We start from the raw sequence: 23,968 nt of genomic DNA, 5'->3' as shown, positions 1-23,968 counted from the left end.
ATAAATGCGGACTACCTAAACACAGCAAATCCAAAAGTTGGAATGAACTTTTTTGTACAACATTTTCCTACAACTCACTTTTTTGTAGTATCAAAATAAAGGAATGCAGAATGCATGAACTCATTATAACTATCTTCTCCATGGCCCACGCAGTTACTGCATAATCACTCGTGCAATATATATACCTGATATTGGCTACATAGTAAATCAGTGGTCTTGACTCTCTCTATGGCCCTCGACCACTAATTTACTATGCTGAGCCAATATCAGGCATATTGCACTGGTGCTCATGCAATAACTAATACTTTAATAGTAGCAGGAAGACTAGCTATTATCTGTAGGTCAAAGTTCAACTGCGTGTTACCTGCCAAACACAAGCACTGGGCTATTTTTAGCTGCTAAGAGTCTGATTCTTGCACTGCTAGTTGCTTTTTAGCTAATCGCCCTTGATCTATTCATATCCACAAAACTTGTCATTTTAAAAACACAACCTGCATGCACTCAACACAAAAAGTGCACACATAATAATATGACCTGCCGGTATTACACTACAAGTGCTAAACGTTATATCCTATAGAGTCCCAGAATCGGCATGTATCCCCCATGTAGTCTTGTATGACCTAAAAGCATAAATCAATATGTTACTAATATATTGGTGTTTTTGTTATAGCTACTCACCTCACTGTTAGGAGCTTTGAACCTGAGACAATTGGAGGCCTTAGTTCCAGTGCTGGGGTCTACCCTGTACTGGGGCCATTCCAGCAGCTTCGAGGGCCTCTTCTCTGCTCTGTTGATGTAGCCATTGGGGTTGCCAGTGTGAGCAAAGTTGGTCCAGTAGTCCACCATTGTGTTGGTGAGCACGAGCTCATCAGCAGTGTAGTTGAGACCTCCTAGATTGGCCGTGTGGAACACAAATGGCAGCTCCACCCCGTGACCTACAGAGGAGCACTTTAGTTAATTGTATGCTCATTCTGGTACATGCATGTAGACTATAAATAAAAGGGAGGTCATGAAATCACTAATACTTGTATTCTGTGCCTCTAGACAAAGCCTATATCACTTAGCAAAGGTCTGGGAGGGGGAAAAAAACTGCCAATTTCGGAAAAAATAATTATACATGTATACAGCAAGAGATACTTTTAGGGTACCAAAAGTGAACAATGATATTTTACTAACCCTAACCCTACCACATGTACAATTAACTCACAAGCATGCCCATTGCAGAACTCGAACCCCTTTCCCCAGTCAAAGGACATGGAGTGGTTGAATGCGTAGACCCACAGAGGGTTCCTCGCCTTACTGGACTGCGTGAGGTTGGTCAGTCCCCATATAGCCTCGCGAGTGGAACAAGAGAACGTGTACTCAGTACCCATCACCTGAGTGGCCAAGCCATGACATCACGTAATAATCATATATACACATGTACAATAACTCACAGCTGCAATCGGCCTGTTGTCTTGGTTTTTAGTTGGTGAATAAATGTTGTGAACAGCTGGGTAATGAGTGCCGAATATTCCCAGCTCTAGTAAATCAAGTTCAGCAGCCTGGATTGGAAAAACGGATGAAGTTATAAAAAAAAAAATTATAGCAAATTGTTTGAAATCTCATAATTATTTCTTACTGAGAGTGGTTTAGGGAATCCTTCATAGATAAAGAACACGGTCTCCTCAGAAGTTGTGCCCTGTGGAGACAATAGAGTCACAGAGGTGAGGGCATTGGGTTGTACTTACAATGATGGCTGGCATTGGTGTGATCTTTCCCTGTGTAAACACATCAATAGGCTGCTCAAGAACATCCACTCCATCCACAATTGGTGTCCATTGCAGAAATATCTCCAGTACACTGTAAAAATATATCAGATGGTGAGATTGAAGTACCAGAAGTACACGTAACTTACTGTCTCAGATCAACTATCTTGCTCAGCACTGCAAATTGAGCCTCTGCAATGTCTTCAATTGACTAGAAGGCAATTTTGAAAATAAACATAATACACTTGTGGTTGTGACATAATTATAGATCCACCTTTGCGTACAGACACTCTATGTCCTTGCATCCTATCGCTTTGACAAAGTCCTCTCCAAGTTTCTTTGCTTTGTTCAAGTCTTTGAGCGTGATGGAGAACGGATCACTCTCAATGATAGCCTGCAAGACAAGCACACAAAAGATGCCCTAGCTGCTACCAATAGCCCTCTCACCTTGTTAAAAAGCCCTGCACTTCTCAGGCTAGCCATGTGCAGTACCACGGAGACAGCACCTGCACTTTGACCCCACAAGGTGACTTCCTCTGGATTACCTCCAAAGTTGACAACATTGTCCCTTACAAATTCCAAAGCCAACCTTTGGTCCTGTGAATAATCAATCACACATAATTAAAACACTCCCTGTGTGCAGTACCATTCACCTTGATCCCATAGTTTCCCTTTGGTGCGTTGTCTCCCTCCCCAAATGCCAGGAAGCCGATGGCTCCCAATCGATAGTTGACTGTGACCACAATCGTTGAAGTAGTGTTGGCAATGTACTGTCCATCATACAAGCCTCCTCCTGAGTAACCCTGTACAGTTTAGGTATCACTGCAATCATAAAATGGATGGAAAGAAAATCTAACAAAAGACCTAAATTAGCTATCGAAACAGTTGGGAAAATTACTAAGGCTTCGAGAATGGAATATTTCATCCAGGAAGCAATCACTAATCTATTAGGTAGGTATTCAAACTTCTACAAAATGCATCTTTTTAATTTTGAATTAAGAGAGATGATTAATTAGACGCTCAAATAGTACGTATTTTTTAATCCTTAGTCATGAGGTTAGTTTCTCACCCTGAGGAAGTTTCCTCCGTGTAGAAACACCATGACTGGTAGCTTTGAGGTGGGCGTGGCCGTGAGGGGGGTAAAGATGTTGAGGAAGAGACAGTCTTCACTGACTTTCTTGGGGCACAGGAACTGGGGGAGTGGCAATACACAGGGGAGTGTCTGAGGACACCCTGGGGGGTCCTCTGTCGCCTGCAGTATCCCTGGAACTGGAAAGGGGGGTCTACAGAGTATACAGACATGATTAGTAGGAGCTTGCATGCAGTTGTCAGGGTAATGGAACGTACAAAGGATCCTTCCATCTCATGGCACCAACAGGAGGCCTGGCATAGGGGATGGATCGGAACACCTGCACAAATAGTGAGCTTACTGCATTGACAGTAAATAAATGAAGTGAACGAACCTGAGCTTGCTTTGTGAACAGCCCCACAACCTGGAGAGGTGGGAAATTGCTCATGTAAGTCATATACCAGCCCCTCCCCCTCGGCCTCACTCAGATTCCTTTAAAGAACATTCCCTTAGCTTAGCTGATCAAGTTACATATTTAAAGCTACCAAATGTGCAACAATCTGCTTGCATGCAGAGAGCTTTGTGTCCACATACATGCACTCACCCTTCCACTGGTGGTGTCCACTATAGGGCTAGGGCCTGGTTGACCTGCTGCTAGCATGCTAGTGGCAGCAAGGAGAGCACACACTAGACACACTGACTTCATTCCCTTCTTGGAGTTAAGCTCTAAGCCAGCACAGATTGCAGAGAGGCTGGGGTGCTAAAATTTATGGGGCTTCTTTTAATTTGCAATCACATGACAGCTCAAACAACACCCATCAATTAAGAATTTAATATTCATCAATCTCTTACACAATGGCTGAAGTCTCTGCTACATTTGACAAAGAGCTCCCAAAGGAACTGTTGGAATTGTTGGAGTCCAAGAGAGGAGAACTCGAAGAGGATGCTCTGCAGTTGCTTCAAGGGCTCATAAAGATAGACACACAGAACTTCGGAGACGAAGGAACTGAGATCGAAGCCGTCAAGTTCATAAAGGAAAAACTGGATGAAGTTGGAGTCCAATATGAGATCATTGAACCCAAACCTGGTCGTGGCAACATAGTGGCTCGTATCCGTGGTGATGGTACGTCAAATAAAGGAGCCGTACTTTTGAATTCTCATCTAGACACAGTCCGAGCACCTCGTGAGAATTGGCAAGCGGAGGGTTGGAAGCACGACCCGTACGGAGCAGTTATCGATGAAGAAGACGGATGTCTTTACGGACGAGGAACAATCGATATGAAGAACATGGCAGCCATGTGTGTGGCATTGCTTCGGTTCGTGAAGACAAATAACATTGTACTTTCACGAGATTTGATATTTGCAGGCGTTTCTGACGAAGAGAGGACCGAGTCCACGTGGGGAGCGAGGTATTTGGTGGAGAACAGACCAGAACTGATAGAAGCTGACGTCGTATTTAGCGAATTGGGAGGATTCTCCATGAGGCTGGTGGGAAAGGACGTTTTCCCCATTCAAATAGCCGAGAAGGGCATGGCAAGAATGAAGATCACAGCCCAGGGTCCAGGTGGTCATGGCTCTCTGTTCCACAAGGTTAACCCAATCGCAACCATCGGACAAGTGGCTCAGTTCCTCCACACTCGACATCTTCCTCTACGAGTAAACATAGCCAACAAAGCTACTGTTAACAGCATGGGAAGCATCATGCCCTTCCCCGTATCCACTCTGTTCAGCCAAGTCCTGAATGCGTCCCTGTCTGGATTTATCCTGCGGAGGTTCCTCACTGAAGACCAACAGTCCACCATTGGTCCACTCCTACACAACACGGCCAATCCCGTTGTCATACAAGGAGGTGATCAGATGAACCAGATTCCAACCACGGCTTCGTTGATTGTCGATTGTCGCTTTCTCCCCGAGTGTACAGTAGAAGAACTAATGGAGGAAATCAAGCAGCTTGTAGGTCCATCACGATTTGAGATTCCCGAGGGCTCCAATCAAGCAGAGTTGGCAATCGAATGTCTTGCCTCCCGAGACTCGTGTAGTCAGGATCCTCACGAACCAGAGTGTAGTGAAATCCTCTCAATCATTCGTGATGTCATCTCCTCAAGAGCCGACGGTGCCCCTATCATTACCAACTTGATCCCTGGGGGCACGGATCTCATGTACTACTCTAAGCACCCGACCAAGAGTCCCATCTGCCTCGGATTCACTCCAGTTCGTATGCCCCCTGAGATGAAGTTTGGGTCTCTGTTTCACGCCACTAACGAGCGAATACCAGTGGATGGATTCAAGTGGGGAATGGGAGTACTGGCAGAGGTGGCCTTCCATCTGTGTCTGGCCAAACTGTGAACACTGATATAATGGAACTGGTAGCTACAGTTATGTAGGATTGTGACTGAATAATGTACATTGTGCTTTAAAAATCATTGTGAATTTGCTTCAATGTGTACAATCATGGTTGTCAGTTATAATCGATATCTGTGGTTCATGGTTCATGGTTCATGGTTCACGATTAATTTCTTTTGCAATGAACTATTAATAAAGTTGAATGAGCAATAACATGATATGATTCAAAGTTAAGAGCAAATATTTATAATTTATGCCTATAGAAATGAGCTGCTACCATGTGTGAATTTGCTATCTAGAGAGTATTTAGAGTCTTTCATGAGAGCCTTCCTCTTGGCAGGTGTGACTAGGTTAGGGCGGACCTCCAGGTCAATATCTCTGTCAAATGGTCGCCTCTCCTTCACCCCCCCACTACCGCCATCTCTCTCCTTCAGATCATCCTGCACAGCAAAAACACACGATTACTAATAATATACACTCAATACAAGTAGTGTGCAGGATGGATGCTTTAGGCCTAGGAGAGGTTAAAATTGTTAGTATGTGGGAATTCAAAGTTTTGTTGCAGAACTATTTTGTGCACAAAGACACACTTACAGCTCTTCTCTTTCTGTGCATAGACATCAGTGACGCAGGGCGATTCTTTTCCTGCATAAGGTTACAAGATCGACATTTGTGGGCTATAATTATATTAGGGGAATGATTAGTCAAAATCAGGCTTGAGTTAAGAACGTCCGATATCAAAATTAAAAGATGCATTTAGTTAGCTGTTTAATAGTGCTACAATATGGTGTGCTTAGATCAATAATTTATTTCGGGCCCAAAAGTCATTAATTTAATAGGACAACTTGTAAACACCCCAGTTGACATACATTGTGATCATTGACGAGGACTTCAAGCTTCTTGTCTCTGGCCGACTTCTGAACCTCCTTAGTTTCTTTCTTTGCTCCCTTTTCTTGTACTTTCTAATGGAATAATGACACTGTAAAGGAATATCAACAACAGACAAGTTTAATGGAAGATTATGTAACTCAACAGTAGGAGGAATCTTTGATGAGCCTGCTATGATTTTGACCACCAACTAATTAGCCAGAAAACTTAAAAATCATTAGATGCTTAAAACCAGACATCATAAAAACACATTATAGTCGCGAAAATGCTTTGATGCATAGCCTATTAATCCGTCTTGCATACCAACTCCAAAAACGTACAGTGTTGAATTTACAATGGAAATTCATACACTACATTCCATCTAGGCTGGAATGCCAATTATCTGTTGAGGAAACAAATCACTATAATAAAATCTAGACATAGTCAAATTTGGATTCAATCAACCACTTAATGTTGCCACTGTCCCACCTTGTTATAGCTACATGCATATAGTGAAGTCTCCTCTCCACTCACCATTGCCTTCCTGAGTTTGTCTGCCGGTGTGTCAGTCCACACTGAGCGGTCTCCAAGGTCAGTCACTCCGGTACGAAACTTGCGAGGGCCCACTCCGGCTGCAGAGCATGTACAGAGAAAGGTTACAAATGCACAGAGTACAGTAGTAGAACTTCTGTAACAGCTTTTAGACGTAGCTAACTACCTTCTCAACTAACATGGTTTGAACTTTTTAGGGAGTTCCAGCATCCAGCCTTCTCTCTGAGCTTCCCCCTCCCCTTCCTTGTCCTACAATGAGCCATGATGAATAGTGGGCACAGGACTCACTACTCACCTTTCCTGTGAGCTTGTCCTTCATAGCTTTGGACCGAGACTCAAACTGCTTTCTGATTCTAGCTCTTTCTTCATCACCCTGTAGTAGTGTACGGCATACTAAACAGACACCATTACCACAGGTTAAAGGTCATACACATTAGGCACCATACTGACAGGGCTCTGTAACTAAAATTCTGGTGATCAAAATTCAACGATTTTATGATATTTTGAAAGCTTAGAATGTGCCCGTTCAGATGGTATGCTTAATTCAGGCGATAATTTCGCACTTTCGATGGTATTTTGTCAAAAACAGGTTCAAAATAAACTTTTGATTTTCAGACACCATCTTAACGAGTTTTAACGCTGGGTATTTTGTATTTGCATTTCGCTCTGAATAACCCACACGTACATCAGGAGAACGAACAAAGGTACCTCTCCACTCACCTCTGTTTTATGCGCTGGTAGAGGGCCAATCACGCTGTCTTCTTCTTCTTCTTCTTCTTCTATATTGCCTTCATACCCAGGTGGTAGCATAGGACCAGCTACATCTCCTCTTTCTTTGCTACCCCCGAACCAAGGAGGCAGTGCCGGGCCCAATACATTGCGTCCATCGTTGTCTTCCTCACTGACGCTATCGTCCTCAAAGAGAGGGGGTAGAGAGGGGCCGTATCCACTTGGCTCGGCTCTGGTCTGTACCTCCAGGCTGCTGAGGGGGGGACTGGTAGAGGGCGGGGGAGAGGGGCCATAGGAGCTGGTCTGCACTTCAAGGCTGCTAAGGGGGGGACTGGTAGAGGGTGGGAGAGAGGGGCCATAGGAGCTGGTCTCTGGAGGGCTCTCTGGGGAGTCTTGTTGGAAGCCAGGTGGTAGGGCAGGTCTTACGAACTCAGACATTGTGTTCCTACAGTAGAATCACAGTAGGTTCTAATTGAGGTCGTTTGCTGAGAAAGAGCTTTTTGGAGCAGTTGTGTGGGCGTTAGGCACATGCAGAAAACCAGAAAACAGAGATGATCAGAAGAGGATTGCTTGCAGTGTACAAGCCACCAGGAATCACATCTTCTGATGTCACTCAAAAACTGAAGCAGACTCTCCTCTCACAGTTACAGACGGCAGGTGTGCAGCCACGGAAGAGTTACTCTCCTAATTTCAAAGTGGGACACGGTGGAACACTCGATAAGTTCGCTGAAGGTATCTTGGTTATTGGAATCGGTGAAGACTGTAAACAATTGAGACGTTTCCAAAATAATACGATCAAAAGCTACGAGGTGATTGGGCGGCTTGGAGTGACAACAGATTCTCTGGACTGTGATGGAGCTGAAACAGAAAGTAAAGAATGGACGCACATTACCACGAGCATGCTAGAACGTGCCCTACAGAGTTTCCATGGTGAAACTACCCAATCTGCACCCCTCTACTCGGCACTCAAATACAAAGGGAGAAGTTCATCAGATTATGCCCGTGAAGCAAAGACAACAGGAATTACAATTGACATTCCACCGAAAGTGAGACAAATCACCATCTCTTCCCTCAAATTAAAGGACTTCAGTCCACCCTCATTCTCAGTGGCTGTCACCTGCTCGTCAGGGACCTACATGCGTTCCTTGGTGCATGATATAGCAGAGTCACTGGACACTGTGGGATACGTCACACATCTCTGCAGGACTGCTGTGGGGCCGTTCACCCTGCAGCATGCCCTGAGGGCAGACACAGAGGAGGAGGAACTGTGGAGCTTGGAGAGCATCAAGTCAGCACTAAGAGACTTCTAGGACAATGCCTCAGATGAAGATTAACACACTCCTTTCTAGCTATTATGATTTCAGCTATATTGCTAACACACGCACTCCCTCACACTGCACAAGTTAACATTGCTTTCAATTGGCGTAATAGTTATATAATTATTATAGTGATGATGGAGTATAAATGTGCCGCACAGCAGCCAGCATGAGAAACAATAGTATACACTGTACATATAAGATAATTTAGTACAATTAGACTGTACTTGAATATCATACTCTGACTATGAATATAACGAGTTAGACTAGTTTTGGTCCGTACATTCTCCAGTGACGGGTCTGAGCATGTTGACCACAAGGGATGAGCAATTCCTCATACACCGTCTGATCCTATCTCTCTTAGACTCTCGAGTGGTTAGTCCATTCACTCGTCCTAGAAATGGGGGGGGGGGGGGTCAAAATAAAATAAATCAAAACTAGTTAGCTATGTGTGTACAATTCTCTTATGTATGTGGACTCCCTTTTGGTTGTCCATTCCAAAAATTATTCAGGTTGTATATAACTCTGACTGCAACAGATATCTAATGAGAGCTGTGCCTCCTACTCTTTATAGGACATTCTTGTCTCACTGTTTTGTGGTATGCACCAAATATGTGATATAATGATATTCATTTTATGAGCCTACATTAGAATGATAGATTTTATGCCGGATTGGAAGCAATAATATGGACATTAAAATGTCCTTTTCTATCTATGATTATATAGATACAGTGGTGGTGGTGGGTTTACACGTGCACACATTGAAAATACTTACTGAGCAAAGTCTTTCCAACATAAGCAAAATTGTCGTAGTCGGACATCTCTCTAAAGTGGAGAGAGGTTACAGAGACAATGTTTTTCATGAGCTCCCCCGTCTCTGTCAGGGTCCACGAGTAAATATCCACACTCTGAGTATCGATGTTCTCAACAGCTAGTGAGTCGGCACTGGTGTGTTTAAATATGTTGATGATGTAACTCTTTGTATTGCAGGGGGGGGTGATGGGTAGAGGTGTGGTAACTGCCACCATCTCAGTGGTGGTGGGCTGGGGGGTGGGGCTTGCTGTGACAACTGGGTTATACGTTCCTAGATAAAGGAATAGAGTCGTACAATGCTAAAAGTAAATAAATTCCAAAGTGATGAGGGTGATTTATGAGTCATTGAAAACTATGACATCGTTTGAATATTTACATATGAAGTAATACATTTTTGCAAAATACGAGATCTCTGTAAAGTATAAGATCACACATGCTCAAGCAGAAAGGCTCAGACTAATGGCTGCCAGAAACATGAATACAAGTACATTGTAATAATCTCCTAGCTAAAAATTCAGAATATCAGGAGAATGGTAAAAATATCTGTATCGCATGTTACGCAATACACAAGCTAATAGCACTAACTGTAAGCAATCCCTCAAATCAATTACTGACAGTTGACCACCCACTAATTCATACCACAAGAACCACTCACTTGGTTTGCACTTGAGACAGCAGATGACAACATCTGGGAATGGTTCATTGGGTCCACACAATGGCACCTCAGGGCATGGTTCCTGGGCACAGTGGATGCTGCCGTTCTGTATATATAAAGCCAGTGTTGCAATGAAGGATACCAGTTGTGCATGGTAGTGTGTAGCATGTAAGCTCACCGTACATGTGCAAAGAATGCACTCCACGCGACCAAATTCAGGGTGGACAGGGTTCCACGAGTCACCGTGACTGTGCACCATCCCGTCCAAGTTATCGGTACAGGCTGCAAGTGTATATACCACATAAGTCATTATTATAATTATGTCATAGTAAAAACACAAAAGTGCATTGCGTGTAAACACAAGCCATGCAATGGGGAAGTTACTGACCTTTCAAAGAGGTGGGTTCTGAAGTTGGGGTAGGGGCTGTAGAGAGGGAAAACAAGTGGTGCACGTTATTATGTGCTTGGAGACTCTATTTATGATTGCACAACATGTACATTGTATATGCAAGCAGGACTGCCATAACTATGTATATAATCATATAGTGCTATACGGAAGATGCTTACCAGTTGGACACGCCATGCAGCAGCTACCATCAATGAGGATAGCCTGACTGTAGTTACAGGTGAGAGGGGGGCAGGTGGAGGAGACATCAGTACACTCAACCTCACCATCCTAAATGAAAATGTGCACATCACCAAAAGCACAACAATTACATGCATGTGCATGTGTGCATAAAGGTGACCAGAACATTAAGTGAAATGTATTTAGCTATGTACTATGCATGCATGCATATTCGATGAACTTACTTTACATTCACAGAGTGTACAGAATGGATTGACAGTGATGCTCTCTGCAGAGGTGCTCTCATTTCCCTCCATTTCCTTATCGAATGTCTCCAACATGGAAGGGGGATGAAACACTTCACCGTGAGGTATACTGAGACCCTCGAACAGACACTGCTTTGGCCCTGCAGGCATTTCTGACCCTGGAAATGAAAGAATAGATGGATGTATACTCATGACTCCTGAAGCATGCACAGTCAGCACACAACATGCAGAATATCACATTCGGCTCTAATCAATATCAGCTATGCATGCATAAATATGCATAACATTTTGCATGCATGCATAATTATATACATGTATTGAGCCAATGCATATACCTGTAGTGAGACACACAGGGCAACAGGTTCCATTCAGTCTGAAAGATACAGGGCAGTCAGTCTGAGGGCAGTACACTTCCTCACAATGAGCAATCGTCGTCTGAGGAAGCCCAGTACAGGCAGAGAATATAGTTAATAGTAGAAGAAGCATAATTACAACTTTATGTATCCCATTATTAGGAGCTTCTACTTTATATAAAACCACCCACGGTTGAAATAGAACGGTTGTAATGAGACCAGGCTTGAATTACCAAATCGATAAGCACACTAAAAATATGAATTTGATCGGCCAGTAAAATACTGCTGCATTACATGACATCGCTCACCGGTAGACAGGTGCAGTTATAGCAGACACCCTCGTATTCACGTCCCCGGACAGTAACTATCGGGTGGAAAGATTCTCCGATCTCATAGAATCGCCCATTAACCATACACTCGTTGAAACCAGGTATCGCAGCCGCTGACACTGCGGATGAAATAACATGACTATCGTACATTTCATTACATAGAAAGAATTACACGGCTGACTAATATAATATCACAATGCAGACACTTGTCTCACCATTTGGTACGAGAAGGGCGAGTGATGTGCACAGGATAAGAGCGATTATTTGCTCCATTGCTTTACTACAGGTGAGGTGAGGGATGGATGACAGCTGGAAAATGTTACTTCTTTTGATGTAATCGTTGTCTTGAGTGTAACTGATGAACTGTTTTATTTAAGCAGCCGCTCTATTTATAGCGAGCTCCCCAGACAGTGCATCATGAATCTTGCACAGGCTGGATTATTGTTTGTTTAACATTCTTTAATTGAATTCATATTCAAGTTATGTAATAAAGGATGTTGATATGTGTGGGCGGATAAGAGGAAGCGTTGGCCGAAAACAACATTTTACATGTTCAATGACATCACGATAATGTGAACCGCCATTGATACACAATTAATACCAAGAACTGGACTACGGCATCCAATTCTAATAGTGATCAAATGACTTGGAGTGGATTACCGAGAGGCATAGCCGTGTCTTGTTATGACTACTCACTCATTGGAATACTATTTCACAGTTTACATAGCCACTAAAATCAGCCAGACACACGGATGTGAAAAAAGCAAGCAATGTGGGAGGCCACAACAATTACACACAATTATATAACCGTCACCTAGAAATTACTAAAAATGGACATGGGATATACGTTGTCTCATAGCAATAAATTAGCGCAGTATTAAATCACTCGGGTCACATGACAGTAGAAGGAGTGTGTTGACTCAACATTTCCACCGCCTTGCAGAACCAAAAGTGTGAGTGTACAAATCATGTCTCTAAGAGTGGTCCGTTCCCACAGATCTGGTTACTGGGGGCGATGCTACGTCAACAAAACAGGCCTAAAAAGATAATCTAGTTTATTAAACCCTCAACTAAATTAGCTCTTAGGGAGTGGCGGACGTGCGCAATTTGATCACAACCAAAAGAAATTTATTTATTTAATATAAGGTGATTGATAAAATAAACCCTAATTACACGTACATGCACTTGTACACATACATGCACTTGTACACGTACATCATAATACTGTAAATACGTGAGTCACGTACTAGGCTATAGTATTCCTATCAGGGTTCGTAGGTCAATCGTCCCCCGTCCACTCAAAAGGCTCTGGTGGTTTAGGCTCGTCTTCGTCTGATCCCTGGCCTGGTAGCGGGACTAGAGGGGCGTGTGTGTGGGTGTGGGATAAGCGTAGGAATTAGAGGGGGCGTGAGTGTGTGTGGGTGGGTGTGGGATAAGTGTATGAGGACTGAGCTGGTGGCTTAAGGCAATGGCTTTGACCACCAATGCATAAAGTGTGAAATAGGTGTGATGCATTTCTTATTGAATTAAGCCATATATAATGACAAAATAACTAAAATCATCCTACATGTACATGTAGCTGGTAACGGGAAAGAAGGGCGTGGCAGGTCCACTGCACACCACCTGCTAACACTATTCACACTGTACCGTCACACAACTTGTACACTCAATAACATGTCTAGGAATGTTGGACGCAAGAAATTCATCTGTCTATAAACTACACACAGACATGCATTTCAATCACGGTCACAAATGCTAAAATACTTATATGCCTTTGAGAAGCTGCAGGAGGAATGCGTCAAGCTAATTCATGAGGAGCTAAGAAAATATTTGCAAAGGCGACGACTATGTTTTGTTACCATGGTAACACTACAGCTACGACACAATAATTAGTAGTAATTACACAGTCTATCACACATTGAGAGGAGTGCACATCTCACCTTTGATAGGTGCAATGAGTTCCTCGGGGGAGGTCCCATCACTGCCATCTCGGAGCATGATGATACCCCCCACAGACATCTGGGGGGGGGGGGGGAGACAGAGAGATAGAAAACTAGTCAAAAGTGAACCAATAATTATAGGAGTGACTATTATATGGCCAGCAACTACAATGTATTAGATATTGATTTGACTCCGACAGTGAGCTCAGTTGGTACCACTGTATTAACTGAGCAGCTGCTTGATTAGAAAATTGCCGTAATTATGTATTTCTCAATTAGCACAAATTAAAGTGATTTTACGCTCAGAGAGTGAGCTCATCAAGTTAGTTGATGTCAGTGAAACACAACTGTATAGAGTTTCAATTATTCTGGACCATCCCATCACACAGACAGTGTCAAAAAAAGCAAACACCATATCAACATTTTTTTGAGAATTGACAGCATCAACTGTCAAAGACATGCTTGTCTGATGTACCCACTACACAGAACAGAACAAGAAGGTAGCCATGGACAGTGTCTTTCTTTGAAACAGTCGGCAAACCATGAGGCAGAAAATTGATCAATTTAAAAACTGACAAAGTTATGGTTTCTACACACTCCCAATAGAAAACAGAGGTCCCTACTGACAATTACAAATTGTCAGGGAATAATTATTGTGCTTTCTCCACTCCCCAATGGTGGTGAAAGTGGAGGGAGACCTGGACACACACAAAGAGAAAGGAGGGTGTGGCTATTTATATTCCGTGGAACCAACCAAAACGCTGTCGTTGGAATTTTAAGAGGTAGAGCTAATACAATACATGTGCAGTGATAGTTTTGGGGCAATCAGACACTTACCGGTTTGAGGGGTTTGTAGCGACTGGACTCTTCAAGAGAGAGGACTTTCAACTGTGTGTGTGTGTGTGTGTGTGTGTGTGTGTGTGTGTGGGAGGGGTATGTGTGTGTGTGGGGGGGGGGGTGTGTGTGTGCACTGTACTACAAAGCCATTGGAAGCAAAACAAGACATTTTCATATTACCCCAAGCAGGAAACAGAAGTATCAGGAAATATTGACAGTGAAGTCAGTTTGGGAGCATAAACACTCCACAATGGACTAATGAGCAGGTTATAGTCAAACATCCGTTAGTGATTCTCTCATGTGGTTTGGAGAGGGGCAATGGCATATTAGGAACTTCCCGTTCAATCATTGAGAAATGGAAACAGGCTATTTCCTACAATTTACAATTTCCTCCCAATTATTACATGAGTGTACAGTACAGCACAAGCTGACTATTGAGTAAGCAGTGTGATGCATTAAGCCGCACTGTGCACACAGAGACAAACCAATCAGCCAGAACATAATTATGCATAGCGATTTTAGCGGGTGGTCAGGTAAGCATAACAAACAAAGACATACAGTCTAAAAAGCTACCACACGCACACACACACTCCACATTCTCAAACAGACATTCATGTTTTAAGAACCACTCAGAGTGACCATTAAAACATCATGCAATGTCTCTACCACACATGAACTACACGCAAGCTCATAGATGACCACCCAGTACGCAGTCCATTCTCATGCCCTCCCCCCCCCTTGTGGAATGGTACACACGTCTATACTATCATCAGAGCAGATCTAGACATAACTATATATATTTAACTTATTTTAGAATTTACCTCGTACTGAATTAATCGTTCGTATACAGTATGTGCCACACCCCCTCATGTCACACCCCCTCACCTGCTGTGGGAGCACTCTAGCTGGGTTAGAGAGCATCTGAAAGTCCGGCTCAGGCTCCGCCTTCTTTTCCTTCACTTCACCAGTGTCCATCTTTTCATCTTTTGGTGCCTCAACCGTCTTTTCTTCCTTTACAGTCTCCACTTTTTCTACCTTCTCTGCAGTTGCTGCTGACTCAGCAGTCTCAGCAGTGTCCATCTTTACCTCTGAAGAAGACGTGGGCGGCTTGTCCTATCACACATGTGTGTAGAGGTGGGTGGGGTCACAATTAATAACCAGAATTAATGAAAGCACCGCGGGTGCTGATGCCTCGGTGGAGGTGCCAAAGCTACATAACATAAAACTACTAATAGCTAGCTTTTATACACACATTGATTATGATGAATTTTCTGCATGCGAATAGTGGGTAATGATCAACCATGATTGTTGTTAAAAACGATCGATGCCAAAAGTTCAAGTCTAAAATTAATGGCTGCAAGTGAGCAGAGCCTTGCAGCTCTCTGCTCACTCTTGCAGCTACCAATAGCTAGTGTTCTAGTGCAGAGCTAACTACTAAGTAGAGTAGTAACACTCGGTGAACAAGTTTTGCTACGGACTCTTCTGAAAAGGCTGCAATGGCATTCCAAGTAAGCAAAACTAGGCATAACTCGAGAACGAAGCATTATTTTGCAAATCCACGAATTAAAATCCAAGTAAACATGACTAGAAGCCTATAGAAACTCTTACTTGCACTTGATTCATCCTTGAGCAGCTGTAGCGGTCTACACACACACAGACACACAAACACACTACCGTATACCTCGCTTGCGCATGCGCACCGAGGCATAATAAATTATCAGGCAACATAGTCACACAGACCCTTTGCCCCCCTCCACCACTAACCGTGTCCATGGCCTCTTCAGAGACAGAGACAGCTCTAGCAGCTGCCTTCTTCTGTAACTTGGCCTTGGCTTTGGCTGTGACAGACAACACGGCTGCCTCCACCTGCACAGTGGTGATACAAGGAGGTGTAATGTGTGGCCTGTTACGTAAGAGGAGGTAACGAATGAACACATTCAGAGAGGATAGAAATACATTAAAGAGCACGATTATGTGAACCAAAAATGATGAAAATGCCCCAACAATAATAGATAATGTGGCGAGATAAGATCTCTTAATTAGTGGACTTTAGTACAACAATGAGAGTGGGGGGCTGAAGGAATGAACCGAGTTCAACCGATCCTCTACAAACATCCGCTAGGTAGTGTGCAAACAATTAGAGGGTCACCACTTGTATGTACATGTACATGTGTATAGCGAGCCTCCGAGCACGCGTACGTGACTGAGTACGCACAGGGTAACACAACACACAACAGACGTGAGGAGACAACAGATATTTGATCCTCCATACCTAATAAGGCAACAACTACATGCACATGTATAATAGCTAGTCTACTATATCCGTAACACATTCGTACATGTACTGGAAGGAGCAATATAATCCTTCCACTTACCTTTTCTTTGAACTTTTCCTTCTCCTTCTCCAGAGGTGCAGGATAGGCATACATGGACGGCTTCATACTCGACCGGAACTCCAGCTTGGGCATCTATACGATGGATAAATGGTTTAACACTGGCTTAGTTAAATAGATCAGCAAAAACTAATGACCCATGAGAAAACATAAATACAAAACACAGCATAAACTATAGATACAAGTACTAGTTGAAATTGATACACAAGTTGTGTGCATGCTAGCACACTTTAATCAGAGGGTCTAGCTCTAGTGGTGCATGTTGTAATCACCTTGAGGTCAGCGTTGAGACCAATAATGGCCGTGGGGGTGAGGGCCAGAGACAGGAACAAACTGAGTGGGTACCAGAACCAGAACTGGGAGAACACCATCAGACCCACGGCCGTCCTCATGCTCATGTGACCTGTCCGAGACTGCAGTGATATAGTGACATTGCAGCCGCCAGCGTTGATAATTCCTTGAGCTATGACTGCGCCCAGTTTGACGAGATTGTGCTCGTGCTTGTCGGAGACCACCTTGGCATAGTGCTGCTTGTAGAAGGTGACCTTTGAACTCATGACGGGAGTGTGTTGGATGAGGATCATTGCTGAGGCCACCAGAGCAGACTGTGGAGGAGCAGTGCTAGATACAATAGCATGTACTTGGTACTTTAATTTAATTATAGGCAACCAGAAAATTAGGGTTGTGGATAGAACACTAAATGTTGTGGTGTACAATTCCGCTAAACTACATGTACACATGTAAGATGATACCATTCACTCACCTGTTGTACAAATGGCACAGAGTCTGAGAGCATGGGTTCTATGAGGGAGAGAGCCTCCTTGTTGCCACTGCTAGCACAGGCAATGCCCAGGGCCAGTGCTGACCCCGCCCTGACGTGAGGATTGAAGCTCTCAGAGAGGAGCGAGACCACGTGGGGGCAATGCTCAGGAGATCTGGGGGGAGGGGGAGGGTCAGTGTGGTTCTATAGGAGAGGGGGGGGCACAGAGATTGGTTACCTGAAGAGGATAAAGCCCAGACAAGTTACAGCTGTTCTTCGCACATTATCGTCAACGTCACTAACCTGAGGTTGGGCATAAGGATATTGTATACATGTGGTTACACATGCATGAAGGTTTGAAAGCAGTGTTACTTGTGTGTTAGCTGTTCAACTCACTGCCACATGAAGGAGTTTCCTAATGGCCTTGTTGTTACCAGAGCCACAGTAAGCCATGGCTATGGTGAACATTCCACAACGTCGTAGGAGAGGGTCCTTGTCCCTACATAGGTCCTCTATCATGGAGTCTGCCTCCTCCAGCTGACCGTACATCAACTATAGGGAGGGGAGGAGTCGGTTGAATATCAGAGAGGATAAGGTAAACAGCTAAACACTTAGACTTATTAACTTTGAATACAAATGTCTAAAGCTCCAGCCACTAAAGCATGGCAGAGAGATACTGACTCCCTTACCATAGCTACTCCCAGTGACAGACCACGTTGTATCTTCTCGTGTTGAGTGTCTCGAGCATACTGCAGTGAACATAATACAGATCTCGACGTTTAATTATTCATTAGAGGACGATATACACCCACACACACCCACACACCCACACACACACACTTGCTTACATTGACCATGTCCTCTATGGCCATTTCGTTGCGAGTGCCTATCATGACCAGTCCCATTGCCAGACCAGCTGCCTCTCCAATCACAGCATCATCACGAGTCATCAGATTCTCCTTCAACTGCTCGTACGCATCTATAGAGGGGGGCGGGGTAAAGAAGCAGTTTGTACAATCCCATATAAAGCGTATAATTATGTACAAACACACAATTATAAATTTTCACATTCTGACACATACCTAAGTTAGCAGTTCCCATGGCTGCCAGTCCTAGACCGAGACAGCCTCCATGACGGACCACCTGAGTGAGTGAGAACAAGTGCAGTCAACCATAGGCTAGCAGGTGTACATGGATGCGTCACCAATAGCCATGTCCTAACTCACTTCACTCGTATTTCTGAGCTCTTTGGAGAGATAGTCCATCATGTTGAGGCCATGGTTGGCGTGAATGAGACCTGCAGTAGAGTAAACATCACATGTGATCAACTCTTCTAACAACCATGATTGGAGAGGCCACTCACCAATAGCATAGAGACCACCCCCTTCAGCGTAAGGGCTACTCCCACTCGAGTCTCTGGGCAAATACGATGCCATCAGGTTGAGAGCTTCCTTCTCGTGACCCTGCCAAATGATGATTTTGCATACAGTGACTAAGGGGTACGTAAGTGATAATACTAGCTAGCTTTAATTATACTGCACAAAAAGTTGAAGCAGCAATTCTGAAGCAAAGCATCTAGAATTCAATTACCTCCCAAGCAGGCCAATTTTACAAAGGCTATTATACGTACATGTGCAGTACATTTTTTGTATAGTCTACAAGAGGCTGGATGGAATCAAGCTTACATAGTGAATCAGTCCCAGACTGGCTGTGGCTGTGAACTTGGCCCAATTGGAGGCTTGCTTGAGCCAGTCCAGGTTCTCTCTCAGGAACACGTCACTCGTTGTACCAAAGTGCATCAGACCGTTGGCAATGACAGTCGCATTGTGTACAATGGAGTGGCGGCTCACCTCCTAATGGAGTGGGTGTAGTTAATATGAGTGTGTGTGTAATACAGTGTAAACGTATATGTACATACAGCATATTGTGTATTCATTTGTCAAGCCTCGGAAAGCTGCCAAAAATGTACGTACAATTGTGTATCACAAACTCAACCGGTTCAGGTAGTCGATACCTTTATGTTCTTGAGTATCTGGAGGTCGGTGTGGTTGTTTCGAATAAGAAACTCTTGGTGAAAACGGACGGTCATCTCTCCTCCCAATATCCTGTCCACTGACTTCAAATGCCCTACCCACTCTGGATCCAGTTCACCTGACTGGTCATGTGACTTTGTTGGAGGTTCGGGATTAGTTGATTGCTCTGTTTCCATGGCTTCACTCTCGGTGACTTGTCCCACTTCAGCGGAGGTTGTGGCCTCACCTGTACACAAGGAAATGTGTGCAGCTGCCATTCTAACTGTCATGCATATTATCATGGACTCCTGATACCGTATAGCTGGTAATTTTCGAGGGCTAATATTTTTGCAAATTTCACCAAGCCGCGAAAATTTCAACCGTGAAAATGCATGTTCAATATACAAGTCCGCTAAAAAAAACTGCTATCCTCGAAAATATTATACATGAAAGATTTGCAAAAATTCGCAATTTTAGACCCTTGAAAATTACCCCGCTATAAAATTATGGTATTATAATTATTTTGAACCCTGTATGAAGCCACACAGTTGCATTCTAAGGAGTCTAAAAAGTGCACAGAAACTAAAATCAACGCAGGACAACATTCGCTCACCTGTTTCCTGTACAGGAGTTGCAAGAATGGCAGCCTTCTCAGTGGTGGGTGGGGCAGGGGGTGGGGCTGGCATTGATCCTCGTATAGCTTCTTGTACCTTTCTCAAAAAGTCCTGCGTTGCACTCTCGTAGAGGTCAAAGGCTATCTGATACGCCACCAACGCATCATCCTACGGGTGGGACAGACAATCGTAACCGTAAATGGACCCCCAGTATTGTGTGATTGACCCTACCTTGGACCCCCTGGCCAGCGTCTCCAGGACCTGAGCAGTGCTCTGAGGATTGTCCAGGAAGATATAGCACTGGGAGAGACAATAAACGTGAGGTTGTGCTCACTAGTGAGGTGGCCTTACCTGACACACACTGATGTAGTCTGGGGAATTGAGCTGTTCATAGGTCTGTACTAGTACTTGCAACACCTATCGAGACACAGAGAGTAAGTATAATAATTATAGAGCATCCAAATGATGGCAATGATGTGTACCTCATTTCTGAACCTCCTACTGCTGGTGAGGGAGAGGGCCACCTTCAGACAGTAGGCTAGCACTCCTTCAGTGTCATCCTACACGTGTGAGGAGGTATGAAGTAATACTCACACATGTACCAGTAAATAGAGATTTAATTAAATAATTAGATTAGCTTGGAATGAAACAGATTGATGTACTGGTGCTGCTGCTTGAAGCAAACACAGATAGTGGACACACTTACTGCTCGTCTGATGACTTGCTCCAGAATATCTATTCTCCTGGTTTCAAAGGAGATACCGACAGCTTGGTTGTACCTCTTGTCAGCCAGACACCTGACAAACATGCGGTCCACAATGGTCTCCAGTCTGGGGTCGATCTCACGCCCCTCCTCCAACAAGCCATCAAATTGTTTCACTTTCAGTTCAGTGTACCGGTCAATGCATTGGGCTGCACGAGGGGGTTCTCATAAAGTTAATACACCAACAAAATCAAAGAATGGGCCGGCTAGCATTATTATAGCATACAGGTCACACGTCAACTTACAAATGATAGTTTCAATGTATTCTGAGGTGCCGTTGACGTCGAACTGAGGTCCAGCGCCAAGGGCAAAGTTCAACGAGTCCTCGAAAGAACCAAGATGATAGAATACCTTGGAGGCAACCAGACAAGCCAGCTCTCTCTCAACAAAGTCTTTTCTCTCAGACAGCTCCTCTCTGGAGGGAGGAGTATCAAATCTTGCTTGTATGAATATGATGCTTACACTATTAAGCAGAACACTGGTACTTACATTCCACTGATGGACTCTGCAATTTCGGCCCAGAAGACATCCACCAGTTGGTCCAGTCTCTTTAGCGCAAAGGCTTTAATCTCATCTTCAGACTCCTTGAGCAAAGATAAGATCCCCGCTGTCAGAGAGAATAGATGATATCGTTATCACTCACACGGTACGGACAAGTAACACACGCTTACAAGCCTATATATGTACGTATATACGACATATGTACAAAAATGTATGTACGTGTGAACTAGAGTATGGATTTATTGGAAGGGTCTCATTAGTATAATCTGTATACATTGTCCTGGTATTGTAATGTCCCTCATATGCACACACGCGCACACACACACTCACCAGCTGAAGTTAAACTAGCTCCCACGGCCATTATTCACCACTTTTTTTCTCTCACCACATGGATTTATGCTGACTTGGCAAAGGGTTCCATATAGAGCCGTCTTGGTAAAGGTCCCCAAAATGGCTGAAACAGCAGCTCCAGCTTCTTCCCTACCTCCTCCCCAAGTACACCAGAACCCTCTCGCAAAGAAACTACAGAAGATCCTTCAGAACAATTTGGACAATGACAAAGAGACTCTTGAAGCGCTACAAGTTCTTTCATCATTCCTCGACGAAAACACACTCCAGGTACGTTCAATATGAATACCACATGTGCATAAATCATCTTTTACTACATAATACAGGCTCGGAGAAACTTGAGAAGTGATTTGGAAAGACGCAGTCTAATCCTAAACGAAAGCTTTCTGAAGTGTATGGAAGAGCTGGTCGGGCAGATTAAAGGAATTCAAGAAGACGTTTCCACAATGAAAGTCTGTTGTGATGATATGAGTACCAGATTGAATTCTGCCAAAAGCCAAACGTCGGGTCTTCTGAGAGAAACTGCACAATTACAGAATAAGAGCAAACACCTCGAAATGCGGTCAACAGTTGTTGACGCTTTTTTGAAGAAATTCGAACTCACATCTAGTCAACTACAGTTGCTTGTGGGGTCACACGGTCACGGTCGACGAAATCCACGCTCTAGTTTCGTTAACGAAGACTTCTTCGAGGCTATGGCTCGAGTCAAGCGAATTCACGAGGACTGCAAAATCCTTCTGCGTACAAGCCAACAGAGAGCTGGTTTGGAGATCATGGAGTCAATGGCAATGCACCTAGAGTCTGCTTATGAACAACTGTACCACTGGACCCAGAGCCAATGTCGAGCAATGAACACTGATGCACCCGAGACCAATCCTAACCTACGACAAGCCCTCACTGAGCTTCAGAATAGGTCCATTCTCCTCCAGTATTGTCTGGATGAATACAGCATAGCACGTCGTAATGCACTCGTGAGATGCTTCATTGATGCTCTAACTCGCGAGGGAAACTCCGGCCGTCCAATCGAATTGCATTCACATGACCCTGTTCGATATTGCAGTGATATGCTTGGCTGGCTCCACCAAGCGATAGCTACCGAAAACGATCACATTGCTGGACTACTGTTAGAGCAAAATCGCGAGAAAGTGATTTCCATCCTCAGTATGGTAACGGAGGGAGCCTGTCGTCCATTACACACTCGAATCGAGCAAGTCGTGGTCTCCTCAACTGTACCCACTACTGCCTACCAACTTGTGAGCCTCCTACGATACTATGCTGGAGTTTTTGAGGGTCATTTAGGCACTGATGCACCCCTAGTACGGACCGTCACAGAATTGTCCGATCTTCAATCCAAAATGTTTTATAGTTCGCTGACATCGCAGACATCCAAGCTACTCGAGAGCATGGAAGCTCCTCTACCTGATCTCACTCCAGCCTCAAAAACAAGTGACGTTCTCTCTCTCCTCCAGAGCATTCTGAGCTCGAGGGATATGACTGTGCTGGCTAGCAATACTCAAGACCAGGACCTCAAGCTGATTCTCAGCTCATGCATTGACCCTCTCATACAGTACTGCAACGAGTCTGCCCACTCTCTGGACCACCTGGATCGTGCCGTGTACCTCATCAATACTCTGTATCGCATCCAAAGCACAATATCGCTGTACGAGTTCACAGACACACAAGTTGAGAGCCTCGAGTTCCAAATCCAATCACACATGACGAGTGTAATAGAAGGACAGCAAAAAGTTCTCGTTGAATCTGCTGGACTGTCTGGGTTGCACGACGCTGTGTTGAAAGCTGAGAACATCGACACAGAGCTTGGTAACGGGAGAGATTATTTAGATAGTGTACAAAGAGTTGTCACGGGACCAGAACAGTACCAACTTGACCAGTTTCAGCTGATTCTGAGTACAAGGCTTAGAGACGAGGCGGAAAAGAAATCGTTGGAATTGTTTGTACGTTCTTATGAGACAGTTTACGGTGCAATTTTGGCAGAGAAAGGGGAATCAGCTACACAGACAATACTGCCCTATACATTGCAGCAGGTCAAGCAAATTCTTAGCTTATGTTAATTTTTTTTTTCAAAATTTATGTTTTGTCTTACCAATAATAAATGTTACATGTACTTTATAACAAGAGCAAATGAGCCATTGCTGTGTTTTATCTAGATCTAATTAAGCGAATCATAACCTTTT

At 44.0% G+C, this 23,968-nt stretch overlaps 7 protein-coding genes across 8 annotated transcripts; 3 read left to right on the top strand and 4 right to left on the bottom strand.

Annotated features, from left to right (window-relative positions):
• Positions 1 to 454: 454 nt before the first annotated feature.
• Positions 455 to 3,626, bottom strand: LOC135340640 (cAMP-regulated D2 protein-like). Its single transcript, XM_064536965.1, has 14 exons — positions 3,422 to 3,626; positions 3,212 to 3,241; positions 3,096 to 3,157; positions 2,818 to 3,031; positions 2,402 to 2,551; positions 2,196 to 2,345; positions 2,023 to 2,142; positions 1,898 to 1,959; positions 1,731 to 1,842; positions 1,622 to 1,681; positions 1,437 to 1,544; positions 1,208 to 1,376; positions 679 to 935; positions 455 to 620 (listed from the first exon to the last, which is right to left on the bottom strand). The coding sequence occupies exons 1-14, from the start codon at positions 3,521 to 3,523 to the stop codon at positions 558 to 560; spliced, it is 1,659 nt and encodes a 552-aa protein (XP_064393035.1). The 5' UTR covers positions 3,524 to 3,626; the 3' UTR covers positions 455 to 557.
• On the top strand, positions 3,611 to 5,289 carry LOC135340644 (probable succinyl-diaminopimelate desuccinylase). The gene has a single exon (XM_064536970.1). It carries the CDS (start codon positions 3,673 to 3,675, stop codon positions 5,161 to 5,163), a length of 1,491 nt encoding a protein of 496 aa, XP_064393040.1. The 5' UTR covers positions 3,611 to 3,672; the 3' UTR covers positions 5,164 to 5,289.
• Positions 5,290 to 5,358: 69 nt separating this feature from the next.
• On the bottom strand, positions 5,359 to 7,802 carry LOC135340655 (GPALPP motifs-containing protein 1-like). The gene is made up of 7 exons (XM_064536983.1): positions 7,300 to 7,802; positions 6,875 to 6,952; positions 6,759 to 6,828; positions 6,562 to 6,659; positions 6,030 to 6,122; positions 5,755 to 5,805; positions 5,359 to 5,600 (listed from the first exon to the last, which is right to left on the bottom strand). Exons 1-7 carry the CDS (start codon positions 7,744 to 7,746, stop codon positions 5,418 to 5,420), a joined length of 1,020 nt encoding a protein of 339 aa, XP_064393053.1. The 5' UTR covers positions 7,747 to 7,802; the 3' UTR covers positions 5,359 to 5,417.
• Positions 7,798 to 8,738, top strand: LOC135340660 (pseudouridylate synthase TRUB1-like). Its single transcript, XM_064536991.1, has one exon. It carries the CDS (start codon positions 7,860 to 7,862, stop codon positions 8,616 to 8,618), a length of 759 nt encoding a protein of 252 aa, XP_064393061.1. The 5' UTR covers positions 7,798 to 7,859; the 3' UTR covers positions 8,619 to 8,738.
• On the bottom strand, positions 8,735 to 12,575 carry LOC135340652 (chordin-like protein 2). The gene is made up of 10 exons (XM_064536979.1): positions 11,821 to 12,575; positions 11,585 to 11,724; positions 11,259 to 11,358; positions 10,903 to 11,081; positions 10,660 to 10,768; positions 10,481 to 10,516; positions 10,271 to 10,374; positions 10,093 to 10,198; positions 9,400 to 9,708; positions 8,735 to 9,018 (listed from the first exon to the last, which is right to left on the bottom strand). The coding sequence occupies exons 1-10, from the start codon at positions 11,876 to 11,878 to the stop codon at positions 8,891 to 8,893; spliced, it is 1,269 nt and encodes a 422-aa protein (XP_064393049.1). The 5' UTR covers positions 11,879 to 12,575; the 3' UTR covers positions 8,735 to 8,890.
• Positions 12,576 to 12,723: 148 nt separating this feature from the next.
• Positions 12,724 to 21,881, bottom strand: LOC135340624 (26S proteasome non-ATPase regulatory subunit 1-like). Of its 2 annotated transcripts, none has more exons than XM_064536940.1 (25): positions 21,756 to 21,881; positions 21,414 to 21,531; positions 21,170 to 21,339; positions 20,868 to 21,073; positions 20,644 to 20,721; positions 20,513 to 20,578; positions 20,393 to 20,461; positions 20,161 to 20,329; positions 19,550 to 19,794; positions 19,221 to 19,388; positions 18,899 to 18,998; positions 18,762 to 18,832; positions 18,618 to 18,678; positions 18,384 to 18,514; positions 18,225 to 18,284; positions 17,932 to 18,087; positions 17,774 to 17,838; positions 17,539 to 17,710; positions 17,048 to 17,380; positions 16,758 to 16,850; positions 16,147 to 16,248; positions 15,268 to 15,495; positions 14,383 to 14,433; positions 13,546 to 13,624; positions 12,724 to 12,961 (listed from the first exon to the last, which is right to left on the bottom strand). In XM_064536940.1, exons 1-25 carry the CDS (start codon positions 21,784 to 21,786, stop codon positions 12,885 to 12,887), a joined length of 3,099 nt encoding a protein of 1,032 aa, XP_064393010.1. In that variant the 5' UTR covers positions 21,787 to 21,881; the 3' UTR covers positions 12,724 to 12,884. The 2 variants fall into 2 exon arrangements, with proteins under 2 accessions (XP_064393010.1, XP_064393012.1); XM_064536942.1 differs by lacking the exon at positions 12,724 to 12,961 and adding an exon at positions 13,033 to 13,196.
• On the top strand, positions 21,876 to 23,962 carry LOC135340636 (conserved oligomeric Golgi complex subunit 6-like). Its single transcript, XM_064536958.1, has 2 exons — positions 21,876 to 22,043; positions 22,100 to 23,962. Exons 1-2 carry the CDS (start codon positions 21,876 to 21,878, stop codon positions 23,843 to 23,845), a joined length of 1,914 nt encoding a protein of 637 aa, XP_064393028.1. The 3' UTR covers positions 23,846 to 23,962.
• Positions 23,963 to 23,968: the final 6 nt, after the last annotated feature.

This window comes from Halichondria panicea, chromosome 9, assembly GCF_963675165.1.
Source record: "Halichondria panicea chromosome 9, odHalPani1.1, whole genome shotgun sequence".
NCBI lineage: Eukaryota > Metazoa > Porifera > Demospongiae > Suberitida > Halichondriidae > Halichondria > Halichondria panicea.
The sequence above is the reverse complement of the archived record's forward strand: the minus strand, read 5'-3'. Positions and strand labels throughout refer to the sequence as shown.